At 37.5% G+C, this 16,371-nt stretch overlaps 1 protein-coding gene across 7 annotated transcripts in view; it reads right to left on the bottom strand.

Annotated features, from left to right (window-relative positions):
* Nucleotides 1–14,005, bottom strand: part of March1 (membrane associated ring-CH-type finger 1) — a 76,020-nt gene extending 62,015 nt beyond the window's left edge. For 3 of the 7 annotated variants that reach the window (XM_028789070.1, XM_028789071.1, XM_028789072.1), the window contains exons 1-2: nucleotides 13,691–14,005; nucleotides 12,658–13,419 (exon numbers count right to left, since the gene is read on the bottom strand). In XM_028789070.1, the coding sequence (XP_028644903.1) occupies nucleotides 12,658–13,419; nucleotides 13,691–13,902 (974 nt within the window). In that variant the 5' untranslated portion in view covers nucleotides 13,903–14,005. Of the gene's footprint in view, nucleotides 1–11,867; nucleotides 12,540–12,657; nucleotides 13,420–13,690 lie in introns of those variants that run through there. The other 4 variants (XM_028789075.1, XM_028789076.1, XM_028789073.1 and 1 more) reach the window with 3 other exon arrangements.
* Between the last annotated feature and the right edge of the window lie 2,366 nt (nucleotides 14,006–16,371).

The following is a 16,371-nucleotide window of genomic DNA, read 5'->3' as shown; positions in this document are numbered from 1 at the left end:
ACACACACACACACACACACACACACACACACACACACACACACACAAACAGAACTAGTTAAAGTCCAGGCAGCTGGATCCAGTAATCTCAGGTTGGGACCCATTGATTAGCTTATTTAACAAATTTCCAGATGCACAGATGCAGTGACTATCTTCTGATTTATGACCTCATCTTTCCCTTAAAGCTTCATTTAAAAGTGATTTTCATTAATGTATGCCAACTCGATAGGAAATTGGAAGTTTAATTTAAGTGCTAGAAGTAACTGCATTTTCTATTCTTACAATAAAGATGCTCACATTGTAACTCTTTCCAGGAAATGAGAGGAAACAGTTTTCTCTATTAGGCTCCACTATTAGGTGTTTGGCTTATATCATAAAGTCAAGGGGATTGCCCTTTTATTCATATTTTTAAAGCTCTCTCCCCCCTCTCTTTTCTTTTCCTGCCCCCCCCTTTTCTTACTTCCTCTTCCCATTTTCCATGCACATATATATATATATATATATATATATATATATATATATATATATATATGGAATAATATATAAAATATAAAATGAATACAAAATATATAAATATAAAATAAAAATATATGGATATATAATTTGATATATACATATGTATATACAATATATATATTGTGTATATATATATATATATATATATATATATATATATATATGAACCGGGTCACAAATATCTATCTATCTATCTATCTATCTATCTATCTATCTATCTATCTATCTCCAGGATTAGGATACATTTTACTTTATATTCATCTAGAATATTTTTAAAAATGCTCTCATACTGACACCTCCAGAGGGATCCAGAAAATGAAGTTTTTTCTTTAATGGTCCTGTGTGAGCCTCACAGGCACCTCAGGCTGAGGATCTGTTTGTGAAATGCTGTTCCAGGGCTTTACTAAGTCAAGCTGGTAGATCGTGAGGCATTGCAATCATGATGGGAAACAAGATCCTTGTGGTGATTTTATAGTGTATAGCTTGTATCTCATTGTTTCCTTGTCATTCTTTATTTCTGCTTTCTCCTTTGTCACCATCTTAGAGGATGGTAAAGAGTTTAATTTGGTTACATCTGGACAGAGTTGTTGGCCTAGGATATACAGGGGAGGGCTAAGAACAGCTGTATAGAAATGAAGTAATGGCACTTAGGGGGCTTTGGTTATCCCTTGTTCAGAAAGCTGAAAGGAAGGGAAGAAACTTCACAGTGTAACAGTTCAAATAAAATCTAATTTTAAGGAGCTATGAGTACACCTCAGGGGAAGAACACTGTTCAGCCAGAGCAGCGTCCTGAATTCTGTCTATAGCTCCAGAAAAACACTGTATCTCCATGAAGAAGAAGATGTATCTGAAATACAGATCCATCTATGTTACGGCATCTTCAGTTCTGCACATACCTGGAAGAGTCAGGGTGAATTAAGAGTTTCCACCTAGGATGCTTAGTGCATCGAGGATGGAGAGCACTGGCTGCTACAGACCGTCCATGAAAACTGACTGAGCTGCTCGAGAGGCATTTTAATTTGATTGCAATAGAAACTAGTGTTTATATTTATCTAAACATGAGGATTATTGTAGAAAATTCAATATCAATCCAACTATTCTGAAATGGGCATACGGAAGAGAAAACCTAAACGTGGTAATTAAATTGAGGAAGTGTTCAAACTAGTGATAAAATCACAGACATAAATGATTTGGTAGTGGCAAGTGCTGTTACATTGACCAAGTCCCAACAATATTTATTTTCTGTTTGCACAAGCATATAGTATATCTAACCATAGAAACACCAACTTTATTAGGCCTAAAAACCTAAGTAATTTTTTATAGGACTCAAAAGCATGAACATGTACATCAGTGCTTCTAAACACCCCTGGCAACTAGTAGCCATAAAGTAGTACGTGAAAAACTATGCCCATGAAAAGACTATAGATATACTAATGATACAAAGTCATGATTCAACAGAATAACATAGAATACATGTTTCTATTGTATTAGGAGCTACTGATAAACTTCTCACATGTATACTTTGGTGCAACATTCAAGTTATGAGTTCACTTTTCTGTCCCTAGTAATTTTTATATTGATGCCTCAAAGACCAATTATCTAAATTGTTGCACACAACTCTGTTAGAAACTTTATGTGTGTGAGAGATTTTTGTTTTATTTTGTTCTTTATAAAGGAGAAATTTTGTATTGTCAAATATATATAAATTCGTCAAAGGAAATATACACTTGAAAATAGGTATAATCCTGAATATATACTGTTGTTAAGTCATAGATAAACTTTATGTAACAAATTTTTCCTATTAAATATTTTTCATTTGGTATGAATATTTACCTAACTTAGAAATCAATAAAATAAAGTAAAATAAAATAAAAGTTACCCAGTATAAAGTGTACTGCATGAAGACTGGCAGAAATATCTTAAAAAAGCATCTTAAATTTATTTTTGCCTGAGGTTTTCTAAGGTTACAAAATTCCCCATTGATATTCAAATCTACTTTCCTACGATTATGGAAGGAAATAATGATCTACTTTTGTTTGTCCCTTTCTGGGAGTTCAGCTTAAACAGCTGGCCTACAGAATACATGCAATTTCCAAATTTGTAGAACCTATTTGCCAGATTAGAAAGCAATTAATCAATGTAGGATGCTCTGATTATATGAAATAATTTACTGGTCAAGATATAGCCAGCATTATCGATAACATTGCTGTTCCTCTCCTGTGAACATTATCTCTAAAATTGTGAAGAGTTATTAAAAAAAACCCTAACAACAAAACTCCAGCTAAAAATAAGCTATACCTGTGGTCCAAGGAATGGCAGGATGTGAAGTTGTGAGGGGACACATTGGGTAGACAGTGGCAGTGGACTGTCGATATGATCATATTTCATTGTATGTATGTATGAAATTCTCAAAGAATAAAAAATTATATAAATGAGGAAGGTATACCTTTCAGTATATATAAGGACGTAAATGGCATTTTAATAGTTCTTTTGATTTATCTTTTTATGCCTTATATATTTTGGCATCTTCCTTGTTTCTTTTCATTCAAAATAACAAGCATTTTGATAAATGCTGAAGGAATGTGATAAATAACACTAAATGTTTATAACATTAAAATGTAGCATCACAAGTGTTTTTTTCCCCCTCTGTGGAGAAATCTTTACTTTGTGAGATAAAGAAAGCATGATTTGTATTTGGGTTTTCACCTCGAGACTGCAATGGCTGTCATCAGTCATTCCAAGGAAGAGATCCGTGAGTGCTGAGGCACCTCAAGTGCAGGATGTGCACTCATTAGCTATGCACAGCTTGTTCTTCTCATGCAATGACATAAGCAAAGAAAGCGCCTCTTCATTCTTTCTAAGTTGCACCATCCAGGTAGAGAGAGTTTAGAATGAGACCTGACTTTCATTAGTTACCCCTGGAAGGTCATCAACACTATTTACACCTGTAGTTTCTACCGACTCAGCTGCTGTTTTATTTTGTTTCTTTGTTTCTTTGCAGCAGGACATCATGTAGTTCCAGTTGGCCTCAAACACTCTAGACAGCTGAAGTTAGCCTCGAAATGTTTGATCCTCCTGTTTCTACCCTTCAAGTGCTAGAATATAAAGCACAAACCACTGAACTTCGTTTAGCTGTTATTAAGATGAACTTGATAAAGTGCGCTTGTAATTCCCTAAAGACTCAGTAAAACAAAAGCCAAGAGTTAAGGAAGAAAGCAAACCCTTTGAGTTTTCTTCAGCCCTTACTATCTCTTAGAAATGAAGGTTTCCTATTGTATCACCTTATAATATCCCTTATAAGGGATAGGATAACCCTTGTAATCACACACTACAGATAAAATAACATATACTTAATTTCCAGTTGGTGGAACTGTTTGGGAAGGATTAGAAGTTGTAGACTTGTTAGAGGAAGTACATTACTGGGGTGAGCTTTGAGGTTTCAAGGCCCATGTCATTCCCATCCCCCTTCTCCTTATTTCCTGGTTGTGTCATAAGATGTGAGTTCTCCGCACCTGCTCTAACATCTTGTCTGTCGGCCTGCTGCCTGCCTGCTCTTGTTATGATGGCCATGGTCTCCCCTGCTGAAACTTTGAGCCCCTAGTAAACTATTTCTTCTGTAAGATGCCTTGTTCATGGTGTCTGTTACACCATTACAAAGTAACTAAGATGATCATGCAAAGAACTTTGACTATAATAAGCAGTCTGTTTCACTTGTACTAAGAAACAAACAAAATTGCACTGATAACTTAATATAAATCCAGAATCAGCAAGTAAAACATACAAAGAGCCAGACTTCAAGAATCTTCTCAGAACTAGAGACTAAGAAAGGCAAAGAGTACCAGAGAAAATAGTTCATTCAAGGAAGTGGAGATGGAAATGCATACTGATGTTCCAAGGATCTTCAATGAGCAGATAGGTCAAGGGTCATCTATGTGATGAGCAAATCACAAACAAATCTTAATGACTGATAATTCTTTAAACAGTTACTACAAAAACAATTATATAGAGCCAGTGAGATGGCTCAGACAATAAAGACACTGCCAAGCCCAACAACCTGAATTTGAACACCAGGACACACATAGTGGAAGGACAGAAAGAACTCATACAAATTGTCCTCTGACTATCACATGTGCACCATGGCACACTTGAAACACACACACACACACACACACACACACACATATGCATACACACACACACACAGACTAATTAAAAGCTTATATTTTATCTTCTTGACTCTCTAGTACAAAACTACTCACTAAAGAGTTATTTTACTTTAGAAATCTTACCTGCATCACATTTGCCCCAGTTTTTATCTCTCTACCTAATCATGCATATGTAAAAGTGTGGCTGTGTGATGTCACTCCATTAGGCTCGTGCTCAGTTGCCTTCTTTGGCTATGACTCTACTTGAATAAGTTTGTGTAGAGGTAAATTATACTTCATACATATTGTAGTATTCATGCTTATAGTCACGAGCTCTTACATGATTTCAAGACTATTGTCTATCTTTTCATATTTACTCTTGCTACCATTAAAAAGTACATAGGATGTTCATCTGAATTTGAAGTTAAGAGAAATTCGGACAAATGAATACGGTTGAAGTATTAGTATGTCCCAATAAACACTTCTTTATTTCTTGCCTTAAGTTAAAATTTTATTGGATGTTTGACTCTATAACCAATGTCCTTAGTTTGGGGAAGATCTTAAAAAGTCACCAAACAAAACTTCCTAGTTCTGTAGATCTATATATACCTATACCTATGGTATTGTCTTTTACTTGGAGTGCAAAGAAGATATGCCTATTTTATCTACCATTAGCCAATGCATCCATCTCAGTCACATACTTTAATTTTTAAATTGTATATCTATTATTTGTGTATTTGGGTGAGGATTTGGCTCTCTCTTTTCACTATGTGTGCCCCAGGGACTGAACTTATAATTTCAAGTGCTTCTACCCACTGAGCCATCTCATTAACCAGTGCTTTAAAAATTCTTTGTAAGAGCTGTCTAAATAACTAATGAATGGATATGAAGATCAATTTAAAATATACTTTTTGTAGACTCTCAGGCTCAATGCCCAGAAGTTAGATTAAGTTTACAATTTGTTTTTTCCCTTGGAAGCATGGTTTTGTTTCTCTAAAAATTCCTTTGCTACTGTTTGGCTATGTATTTCAGACAGAGTCTTATCATGTAGGCCTGGCTGACCTGGAACTTGTTACTTAGGTTAGTTTGGCCTTAACCTCAAAGAGATCAATCTGTTTCCATCTGCCTGCCAACCACAAGAATTAAAGGTGTAAGCCCCCAGATCTGGCTCTCATACATCTTAATAAAAATTAGAACATGCAGAACATATATAAAAGTTACAACATAGTATCTTCTGACTTCAGCCAAATCAAGTAAACCAGGGCATCTTTGGGAATTATCACTGGCCTTTAGCTTTTACCTTTTAAAGAAATAAGGGAAGGAATTCAGTATTCTTGACTTGCTTTACAATGTGTACCCAGTTCTTGTTATTCCCCACGGTTTATGCAAGCCTGTCCTCTTCGATCTCAGTAATTGTGAAAGCCATTTCAAAAGTTCTTCTTGAGCAATGTAACAGTTGTTGTATTAGAGGGCATAACATGGGTGCAAGACACAGTACTATCTTCAAAGAACACAGGGAGAACAGAGAATAAATGCATATGAAATTAGGATAATTGAGTACTAGCTATGTGATATTCAGTGTAGGAATTGCAAGAAAGCAAAGATCATCATGGGCCACGCTATCTTGGAAAGGGTTCAAAGAGCGGGATAAATGAGGTGACAATTGAAGCATATCTAACTCTGAGCATTTGGAGAGCACAATAGGAAGAACCACATTTAATGCTGGTGAAATCGAGCACTATTCTATTCTTCCAGTTTTCTGTTTTTTTCATTTATCGTAATTCTTCTCCACTTCTGCTACTGATACTGATCTTTTTTTCCTGTTTAAATATTTTTTTTTGTTGATCAATAATATTCCAGATTGTTGCTGTTATCTCCATTTTAAATATAGCTTTTCTACTCAAGGGCTTTACTCCCTATGTCCCTATTGTGGACGACTTTAGGGTGCATGAGACCTAGGCCAGGCTGATCATATTCCTTACATGAGATTTATTTTCAAGTGGTTGGGGACATATCCTCTCTCTTTCAGATCACTCTTAATGACCTTACATTGTCTCTGTCTACCGCAACTCTCTCCTTTTCAATGTACATGAAATCTGTCTCTATAAAAAAAAATGTCAACATTCAGGCAAGAAAATAGTCACATTGTTTCAGTGTTCGAAGTCCCTGAAGCTATCTGGATACCTGGATTTAGTATTTCTCCAGTTAACACACTGTTTTCTTCCTTTTGATTTTTTAGACAGGGCTTTTATATGTATCTCAGGATGTCATTGAACTCATGATCATCCTGCCTGAGCTCCTTAAGTATTACAAGCATCTGCCATCATGCCCAGCTTGACACTTGCTTTTCTGCTTCTACTTATTATAAATGAATATTTATCACCTGTGGGTAGGGAAACCCTGATAGGAGTCACATGATACTGTAGCTTTCTAACATGTATAGGTCCCTAGGTTTGACCCCCAGAACTGAAAAAATAAAGAAAAAGAACCTGAATGGAACAGCAGGATTGAGAAATATGGCCTGGAACAGAAGTAACATCTGGGGAATGAAATGATGTGACTTGTAGAATGGACACATCCAACATAGATGAAACAAGACTCAGAAACAGGATTCAAGAAGCTTGTGGGCTCACAGAAGGAATTGGGGTTGATTGAGTTGAGGAAGTGGCTTTGAAATGGAAGCAGCAGCCTAGCCAGGATGATTGGGTTTCTGGTAATGATTCAACTATATCAGCCTATGATTGTGAACAAGAAAGAAACTGAGTTATTCTTTGGGTCAGAATTCAAAGAAATGTACCACAAATGTCCAACAGCTTTCCAACTCATCTTTTGCTTCCCTTTCTTCTACCTTTTTCCAGTCTAAACCATGAAGAGACCCATGACATAGAGCAATGGTTCTTAAGACATTATATTTAGTTTAAAATATTAACATCATCTGGGACTATCCCAGAAATATAAATCCATGGTCTCAACATCAGAGTACAGGAAACTCTAGAAATAACCAGCGATCTGTTTTAAGAAACTTTCTAGTAGTTGTAGATTCATGTTAAGGTCTTAGAACCACAAGAGTCAAGAATCCTTTATAGGTAGACTTCGTAATGGGCAAGCTTACCCAGAACTGGTTCCTGTGACTTCACATAATCAACATCAATGGCTTAAAAGGATATTTTTCTTAAATTTATTTAAAAAAATATGTTGCCCTGTTTGTTGTATCTTCAAGGTACAGATGCTTTGCAAATGTTAGGGGGAAAAGATGGCAGTTAATCACAGAATAGCTGCATTCTAACAGTGAAAACCATGCTATGTGTATTCTCTCACATGTGCATCCTAAATTAAGCAATACATGTGCATGCGCATATGAGTAAGACAGAGGAGGGGTTATTTGGGATGAAGAAGGAAACCAATGAAAGGGATAAGAAGTTAAGGACAATGAGAAAGTTTAGTATGTGTGGAGGGGAACAAATATGAACAGAGTACAGTTATCTCTCAAAATGAATTAAAATAAAACATGTCATGGAACTAACTGCAAGGGGTCTTGAGTATTAATTAGGAGTCCAGTAAAATGTTCTGGGAGAAATGACTCTGAAACTGAGAAACAGTGACTAGTAATCAATCTGGTGAGGGTCAGAGGAGGAAGGTGTTAATCTAGGCCATGTAAAGAAAAGCCCTACATGTTTTTAGGGAATTAGGAACAGATCGGCAGAGGTAGGTCACAGTTAATGGTGCATATCAAAGCTGCAGAAGCAGATCTCACACAGAGACCATGTGAGGACTTAGAAATCATATTAAAGACTGTGCACTTCCCACTGAGAGTAACGTAAAAACCACTGAAAACAAGAAGCCAACGTGTTCTGATCTTTTACTTTTGGATGCAATTTTCCTGTAAGGTGACTTTTCAGCAGCACACATAATAGGCATAACCACACAATGACTTATTTTCCAATTCATAATTGGCTAATAGCAATACGTGTTCAGAATAAGGCTGAGACAAGTATGGGAAAGAGGATATGGTGTCCACATGGGGGCCAAATGCCAGGAACAGAAAAGGAGGAAGGGCTCAGGGGTTGCTTCTTCTTCGTGGTTGTGACTAAAGCAAGATCTGCCTTTGCATGTCTGAAGCAACAGAACTACAAATTCACAGGCATCTGCTGCTTCTCTCACCATTATCTTCCTCCTTGTTCCGGGGAACATGGTGTGTGTGATCCATCAGGAAGCATCCTACAGTGCCGCTTGCAGAGATCTAACTTTCTTTTTTAGGCATCTGCTGTTTCTCTCAGAATGATTCTCAAATCTTTCTATCCTTGCTGGCCTTGAGGAGATTATTCCATGTTTACCAACCATTAATTTCTCTTGTTAATGTATCATATTATAATAGCCTGTGTGAATTATAGTGGTGTAGTTCTTTGATTTCTGGGTGCATAGTTCACTAATTCCTAGAAAATTATAATCAGCTCCAACTGTCCTGTGTTTCAGCAGCATGTCTATTATTATTATTATGAATGTGTATGTTTTGAGAGTTTTATACATGAGAAATCCATCTACATTACCCTTATCTATCCTCATATCTCCTCTGGTGACACCCTCTCAAAAATTGTGATCTCTTCTTTAAATATATATATACATATATATCTCACATAGGCACACATATGTTTGTGACCTATTGAGACCATTTAGTGATGCTATTTTGTGCATGTGTCCAGGGATGACTGGCTGATGGACAACTTACACCGGAATACCTTTGGAATCACAAATGGCTTGCATATAATGCAACTCATCACATCCTTCAAAAGGCAACTGGTCTCTAATGTTTCTTCCATTTATAAATACCAGTATTTCCCATTTCTAAGGTACCCAATGATGCTATGGTTTTCAACAACTTTGTTTTATGCTCTCACTAAACCTAACAAATAAGATGGCTCCTATTTACCTGTGGACTACCACCATGTCGTCTCACGGTAGAGTAATTCTGCCTACACAGCATGTCCTGTTAACAGTACATAACAGGTGACTTCTACGTGGCTCTTCTAGTCTATTTTATTTAGCAAAATCCTGTCTGCATTTATTTACAGTGGAATACTTTTACTCTTTAAAGGAATATCATGAAGATTCCCGTGGGGTATGAGGAAACCAGTGATGAACTGTTTCCTGGCTGAAGATAGACTAAAAGAATTTAAGAAGTTTGTGGAGGCCATTGGGAAGCTGAGATTTGTACATTTACCTATCCATAGTAATCTACCCATAGAAATTCAAAAAACGTCAGTTCACAATGTTGTTTCCTCAGTTCTGTCTGACCTAGTGATATCAACTTCAATGTCTGAAATTATATTCATGCATCTCTACCTACCTAAAGTTCACTTTGCCTGGCTTTAGTTCCAGCTCATCTAAAGGGATTTCTGCATCATCTTAGATCAGGACGATATTTTATTTTTCTTCAAAATCTTGCAGCATTTCTCTACTTACAATTAACCTTCTCTCTCTCTTAAACTTCTGATTTAATGTACATTTAATGTCTCTCACTTAGACTGCAGAGTAGCTAAAGGAAATATCAAGTCTCTGGCCACTTTTGGTCCTCAGCCATTATTCTATCCTGTCTGGAGCAGTTGCATAGTTCTTTGGTCTTATGGTTAGGTATAGAAATCTAAGTTAAGTAGATCTCTTATCATTGGAAGTGTCTCCCTAAAGAAGTACTTATAAAGCAGGAGAACCTGTCACTCTGGCTCTAGATGTAAAGATTACTTTCCCCGACTCCACTTGTCAGCAAATTAGCATCTATGAGTGTCATTTATTAAATAATATTAAAAGTTGATTTGGGAAATGTCAACGGGAGTTTTAAGTGAGACATTAGATAAGAAATAATGTAAGCTTTCAGCAAAGACACATAGTCTTCATATTCAAAGAGTTATATGAAGCATACATTGCTACATCAATCACATCATTCCACTTCTCTTGCATGGTGTGTGTGTGTGTGTTATAAGTGCATCACACATGCATGTATGAATGCATATATATACATGCATGTGTGGAGCCAGATGTCAGCACCTACTTTTTTCCCAGTTGTCCTCCAGATGATGATTATTATTATTAAAAAATAATTATTGCATGTTCTGGCTTTTACTTATTTATTTGTGTATGCATGTGTGTGTGCATGTGTGTGCTTGTGTGCACATGTGCACACATAGGTACATGCTTTCCATTGTGTGTCTTTGTGGGAATCAGAAGACAACTTAGGAGATTGGTTCTGCCATTCCATAATGTGCATCTTGGTTATTGAACTCAGGTTTTTAGATTTGGTGGCAAGCACACACACAAAACCATTTTTTGCTGGCCTTTTACCTTGTGTTTTGAGACTGGATCTCTAAATGTACCCAGAGCTCACTGATTTGTCCAGAATAGATGACCAGGGCTTCCTGGTCCCCTGTCTAAGGACCTTCCTAAGGGTCTTCCTGTCTGACTCTTCAGTGCTGAGACTATAAGTGCATGCTGCTACCCCTGGGTTTTTAAGTGTACTGTGGATCTGAATTCAGATCCTCATGCTTTTGCCACGGGAACTCTGTCCACTGAGCCATTTCCCTAGTCTCTACTTCTAAACCTTTAGCATTTCCTAGCATGTTTTAAGGCCTTGACAATTCTGGCCCGCCCCACTTCTTCTGAATCTCAACCATCCACTCCCTTCACTCACCACATCCTTGCTCTCGGTTCCCTGGATTGTCACACTCCTGCCTTGTTCCTCCCTCGTCTTGGTTGTCTGTGACCAACATGCTCTGCAGGACGGGCTTCCTGCTTCTTTCTTCCATCAACTCCTTTTTTTTTGACTTTGAATTGCCCTCTGATTTCTAATTTGAGCCCCTGTGTTATGTATCTCTAAAGCGTCCATTGTTGTCATACTGTGTAATAACTTTTGTGTCTGTGTTTTTCACCCAACTGTAAGTGCTACCACCTCAGAAACTATCAAAATACCATGCGCTGTAAATGTCCAATGCTCAGAATACAGCCCAGTGCACAGAACTATGGAACAAATAAACATTTTAGGAGTAATTGTCTGATACAGATTTGAGAGAATAAATTGCCCTGTCATTCACACTTAGACCTTAATTTTTCTTGTTCTGGCCTAAGTAAATATGGACTACATTTCTCTAGTTGATGTTTTACATGCATGAACACATTAGGTTTTATAAAATAATTTCATCTCATAAAAACAAAGCAAAATAAACAGTATGCAATGAACATATTTACTTGGTCTCAGAATTCAATTGAAATGATTTAGTAGCATATGAATTTTTAAAATTTGTCTTACTCATATCTACAATGATAGAAAGCCCACATTAACATTAAATTATCTTTCAAAAATCATATGCTTTGAAATTAAACAAACAAGCACACACAAACATAGAAAAATGGTCTTACTGCTAAGAAATGTCCACATGATTAAAAATGACCAGTGTGTGATTATTGGTAAAGTGAATGAGGCTCCCCTTCCATAGAGTATCTGGCAGCAAGCCAACAAGCTCAGGACCTGTGTCCCTGTCTTTCTGGTCTTGAGTTACCCTGCTGAATCAGACAATTAAAGAACAAATTGGAGCCAAGAGCATAAAAGATTTTTCCAATGCAAAAAGCTGAACTGTAAGAACATGTAGCTTGACTATCTTTGTCAGGCTGCAGAAAGTTGGGCTATATTTGAACTGAACATCTCCACACAGCCTCATTCCCACTGCCTTTGCCATTGTAGTTTTAGGTAAAATATGTAAAAACTCTTTTGCTTTGTCCATCTCTATTTCAGGATAAGTCATATATTAAAAGGGAGAGAAGAAATCCAATTCCATGTTTTTGCATCACGGGTTTTTCTCATAGTCTTCTGTTTTTAATGTTATCACCTTTCATCTAAACAAAGAGTACAAATAAATGTCATGCATTGAGGGAAGTTGGCAAACACATACTGAGCTCACATCCACAAGACCTATATTTGGGTGGCATCACATCTTTCTCTACAGCTACTGACCTGCACACTTCGAAATTATCAGAGCCATCATCATAGGCACCAGGAGACTTCTGGGTAGAGGTATTCAGCTGGAACCCTGCGACATCCACACACTTGTCCCCTTCTGCAGCTGCCAGGATTTCAGTATTACAATCAGTTTCCAAAAATCTTTTCTGAATTGTTTCTTTTTGCCTAAGTGTACGCAAGAGCTGAGGGTCTCTTTGGCAGTATTTGCCCTTATTCCCTGAGTGGCTCCCTGGGGGTGTCTTCTCCACCAAAGACCCCCTGGGCAGTGGATGGCTGCATTCTTGGTACCTTATGACTTTTCCTCTACAGCTGTTTAAAGAGTGACTCCCACCTTCTGTCAGCTCCTGGTGCTTTTCACCTTTGGATCCCAGATCAACAAGCTCCATTCTGTCAGGAGTGGAAGACCCAGCCAAGCTTCCACACAGCTTATTATTATTCCTCCTTCGCCGAGACAGTCTGAATTTAACCTGGGCTTGTCTTTTTGCCTGCACCCAGTGACTCTCATCTGTGGAAGATGAATCTGAAGACTCCATATCAAGTTCTCTCCACCTGGGACTTGAGATCTGGAGGCGAAAGTCATTTCTTCTCTCCTTTGCTTGCTCTTCTGCATGTTCATATCTCTGAGAGACCCTTCTCCTCCTCCTAGGATTCTGTCTTACTGGTTTCTTACCAGACTCCTTTCTAGCATGGCTCAGCACCATGACAGGGGTGCAGTGCTCAAATGCATCTTCTGACATGTCATGCAAGATGGAAGATCTAAACAAGGCAACAGGCAAAGGATAGGAAGTGGGAATGGAAAGGAAAGTCATGGGAAAACAAAGAGAGAAAGAGAGAGAATGATGAACATGACAGTATGACCAGAAGTTGGTAAAGATAAACTGAAGAAAAATTAAAGTGTGTGAGTGTATGGTTACATCCATGGACAACATAAAGCAGAAGCAGAAGCCATAGATTCGCAGGTCATGAAATAAAAGTTCAAAATACTGGTCTAAGAACTATTGAATAGAATAATTTGCCCAGGTCTTACCTGCAGATGTCCTGAGTAGATGGACAGACAGACAACCTTGACTGGCTCCTGGGAGCTGTCCCTGTCGTTGGGCTGCTTGCCTGGAGAAACAAGTTAGATAATTTGGCATCTTGATTAAGGTAATACATGGTTGATATCTTGCTTTTTTTCCACATATTTAAAAAATTACAACAAATGTGGCTGCTGGTCATGTTGCTCATAGTGAGGCTCATTGGATCTGGGAAGTCAGAGGGCTTGTTTTGCAAAAGTAAAACTCATTTAGGGAACTTGAAACAGCTGATGTGCTGCACTGCCCTGCTGTTGCTTCACTTGTGAGAGAGGAAGATGATTCCACAAGTTTCTATTCTATTTACTATGAGCACTGGAGCAGAATAGCTCAATTTGCCTGGGAAACAAATGAGTATTTAGAGGTCCCAATGAAGTAAAGGGCTACAAAGCCAAGATGTGAGAAGGGTTGTGATAGGTTGGTAAATGTTAATAATTAAATAGCCATCAGGTTGCTAGATAACACCTTGAGTTAGCGACAAGGCCCCATGAGACCGTATATTTGAGAACAGTTTGTAATATGTAAAACCCTGCAGCTACTAGTGTTGTGAATTCATTATTGAAGTAAACAAAACCCATCTTTCAAAAAATTGTCACCTTTCTTACATTTTGTCCCTCCCTAGGATACACTAAGTTTGAAGCTAAGAGCTTGAAATAAGTCAAATGGATAATTCAAAGTTAAGTATATTTCACTAAATTCTTTCCTTTGACATTCAATATTTTCTGACTCCACTTGACTTCTTCACACTGTTATGTTTAATGCAGACAATGCTGATAAAGCAGAATCCCTGTTATACTAATAATTCACTATTGGACTTATCCTGTGGCTTAACCTAATCTTTACAATTTCACACATTGAAAAATTGACAGTTTGAGTTATTTAGAACCGTTTTTGCATATTCAATTAGCACACCAAGTGCATGTGGTAAACACTATAATTAGTTTTAAATACAGTTGAGGAAGCTTAGAAGTTGAAGTAGCTTTTTGTTAAGATGTAGAAGTGAACATTTGGATTAAGAATCCGGCTTTGTCTTCTATGTTCTAATAACCAGAGTCGAAGTCTCTTTCTTTTTGAACAAGAGAAGCCAAGGGAATTCCAGGTCCATACTCTAGCCTGGTTGACAGATTCAGTAAAACACAAAAATTTTCTCACTAAGAAAATGATGCTAAGAGAAGAAAGATTGCAAATTTCAAAGTATTTCTCAAAACTCTGGTGTCCAAAATGTGGAAATTGTCCAACACTTACAATTGTGGGGTTCAGAAAAGGAGAAACTAATTTTCAACCAAGAGACCAGAGGAAAAGAATGTGTAAGTCTTTATCACTGGAATTATAAAAAAAAAACCAGTTGTGTATAATGTCAACCAGGTTTTGGTAGCCTTATACCAGTCAGAAACATCACATAGGAGGAGATAGTTTGGCTAACATTAAAAGACAAATGGGAGTCATTAAAGAAGAGATTGAGACATTCCAGGCAGATGAAACAGTGTGCTGAAAGGCTAGCATTGCGAATGAGTTCTCAGCCTGATGCACATCTTCTGTGGACTTCTGACTTATAGGTTTCTGTCACCTCATGAATATTGTCTCTTTAGATCTATGAATATCTTTAAGTATCAACACATGTTCCATGATATACAATATCTGTATCAAGATTCACTGCTTTTAATTTATTATTATTATTAATTTTCTTTCAAAAGACCATATGGTGCTGCAAAGATGGCTCAGTTGGTAAAGGTGATTGTCGAGTCTGATGACCTGAAGTTAATCCTCTGGACCCATATGGTAGACAGAGAGCACTAGGTCCTGCAAGTTCTCCTGTGATCCCCTCACATGCATTGTGGTATAGGCATGCCACAATAGATAAATAAGTAAGGAAAGAAAGAAAGAAAGAAAGAAAGAAAGAAAGAAAGAAAGAAAGGAAGAAAGAAAGAAAGGAAAGAAAGAAGGAAGAAAGAAATAATTTAAATCCATAAAATAATATCTCTGTTCTTTTAAGTTCATTCTCAAGATTTATAAATTGTATTTCTATTCTTTAAATAATAAGTACTAACTGTCCCTTACAATTGCATCTTATACCACTCACATAGAGATTATTAGGGAGCTCTGAACAGACTGAACTCTGATCGAAGATTATTTTTGAAGATTGATACTTTCTCACTTTAAAAATATGAATGAGGCCCCAAGTGTGTTAAATTACTGCAGATATTACTATGGATATGACCCACATTATGATGAGGACAGATATATGTAGCTATGAAGCTGGGCAAGAAATAAAGACTAGATTTCCCTTTCCATCTGCACTTCCACCTGTACCCTTCACAGATCAGCATGCCAGCACCCTCTCTAACCCAGCAGCCTGCCTGTCTCCCAGTAAGTCTGCCGTAGCTAGAGATATAGGTAGGACTTCCATCCCCATACCTGTGCCAGCTGGAAATCACAGAGAGCCCAATAGATATGGGATCAATTCTGTTCTACCTGAGCCCTAACCCCCTTCCAGTCTGCATCTACCTGGACACTGGGCAGATCAAAGTACCTGCTCCTGGACACCAAAGTCTGCCGGTCTCCCAGGAGGTTTGCAGTAACTAGGTACACAGGAGGACTGCTCTAACCAGGGACACACACAGGAAGCCTGCTCTAA

This window comes from Grammomys surdaster, unplaced genomic scaffold, assembly GCF_004785775.1.
Source record: "Grammomys surdaster isolate TR1022 unplaced genomic scaffold, NIH_TR_1.0 125780, whole genome shotgun sequence".
NCBI classification, from domain to species: Eukaryota; Metazoa; Chordata; class Mammalia; order Rodentia; family Muridae; genus Grammomys; species Grammomys surdaster.
The sequence above is the reverse complement of the archived record's forward strand: the minus strand, read 5'-3'. Positions and strand labels throughout refer to the sequence as shown.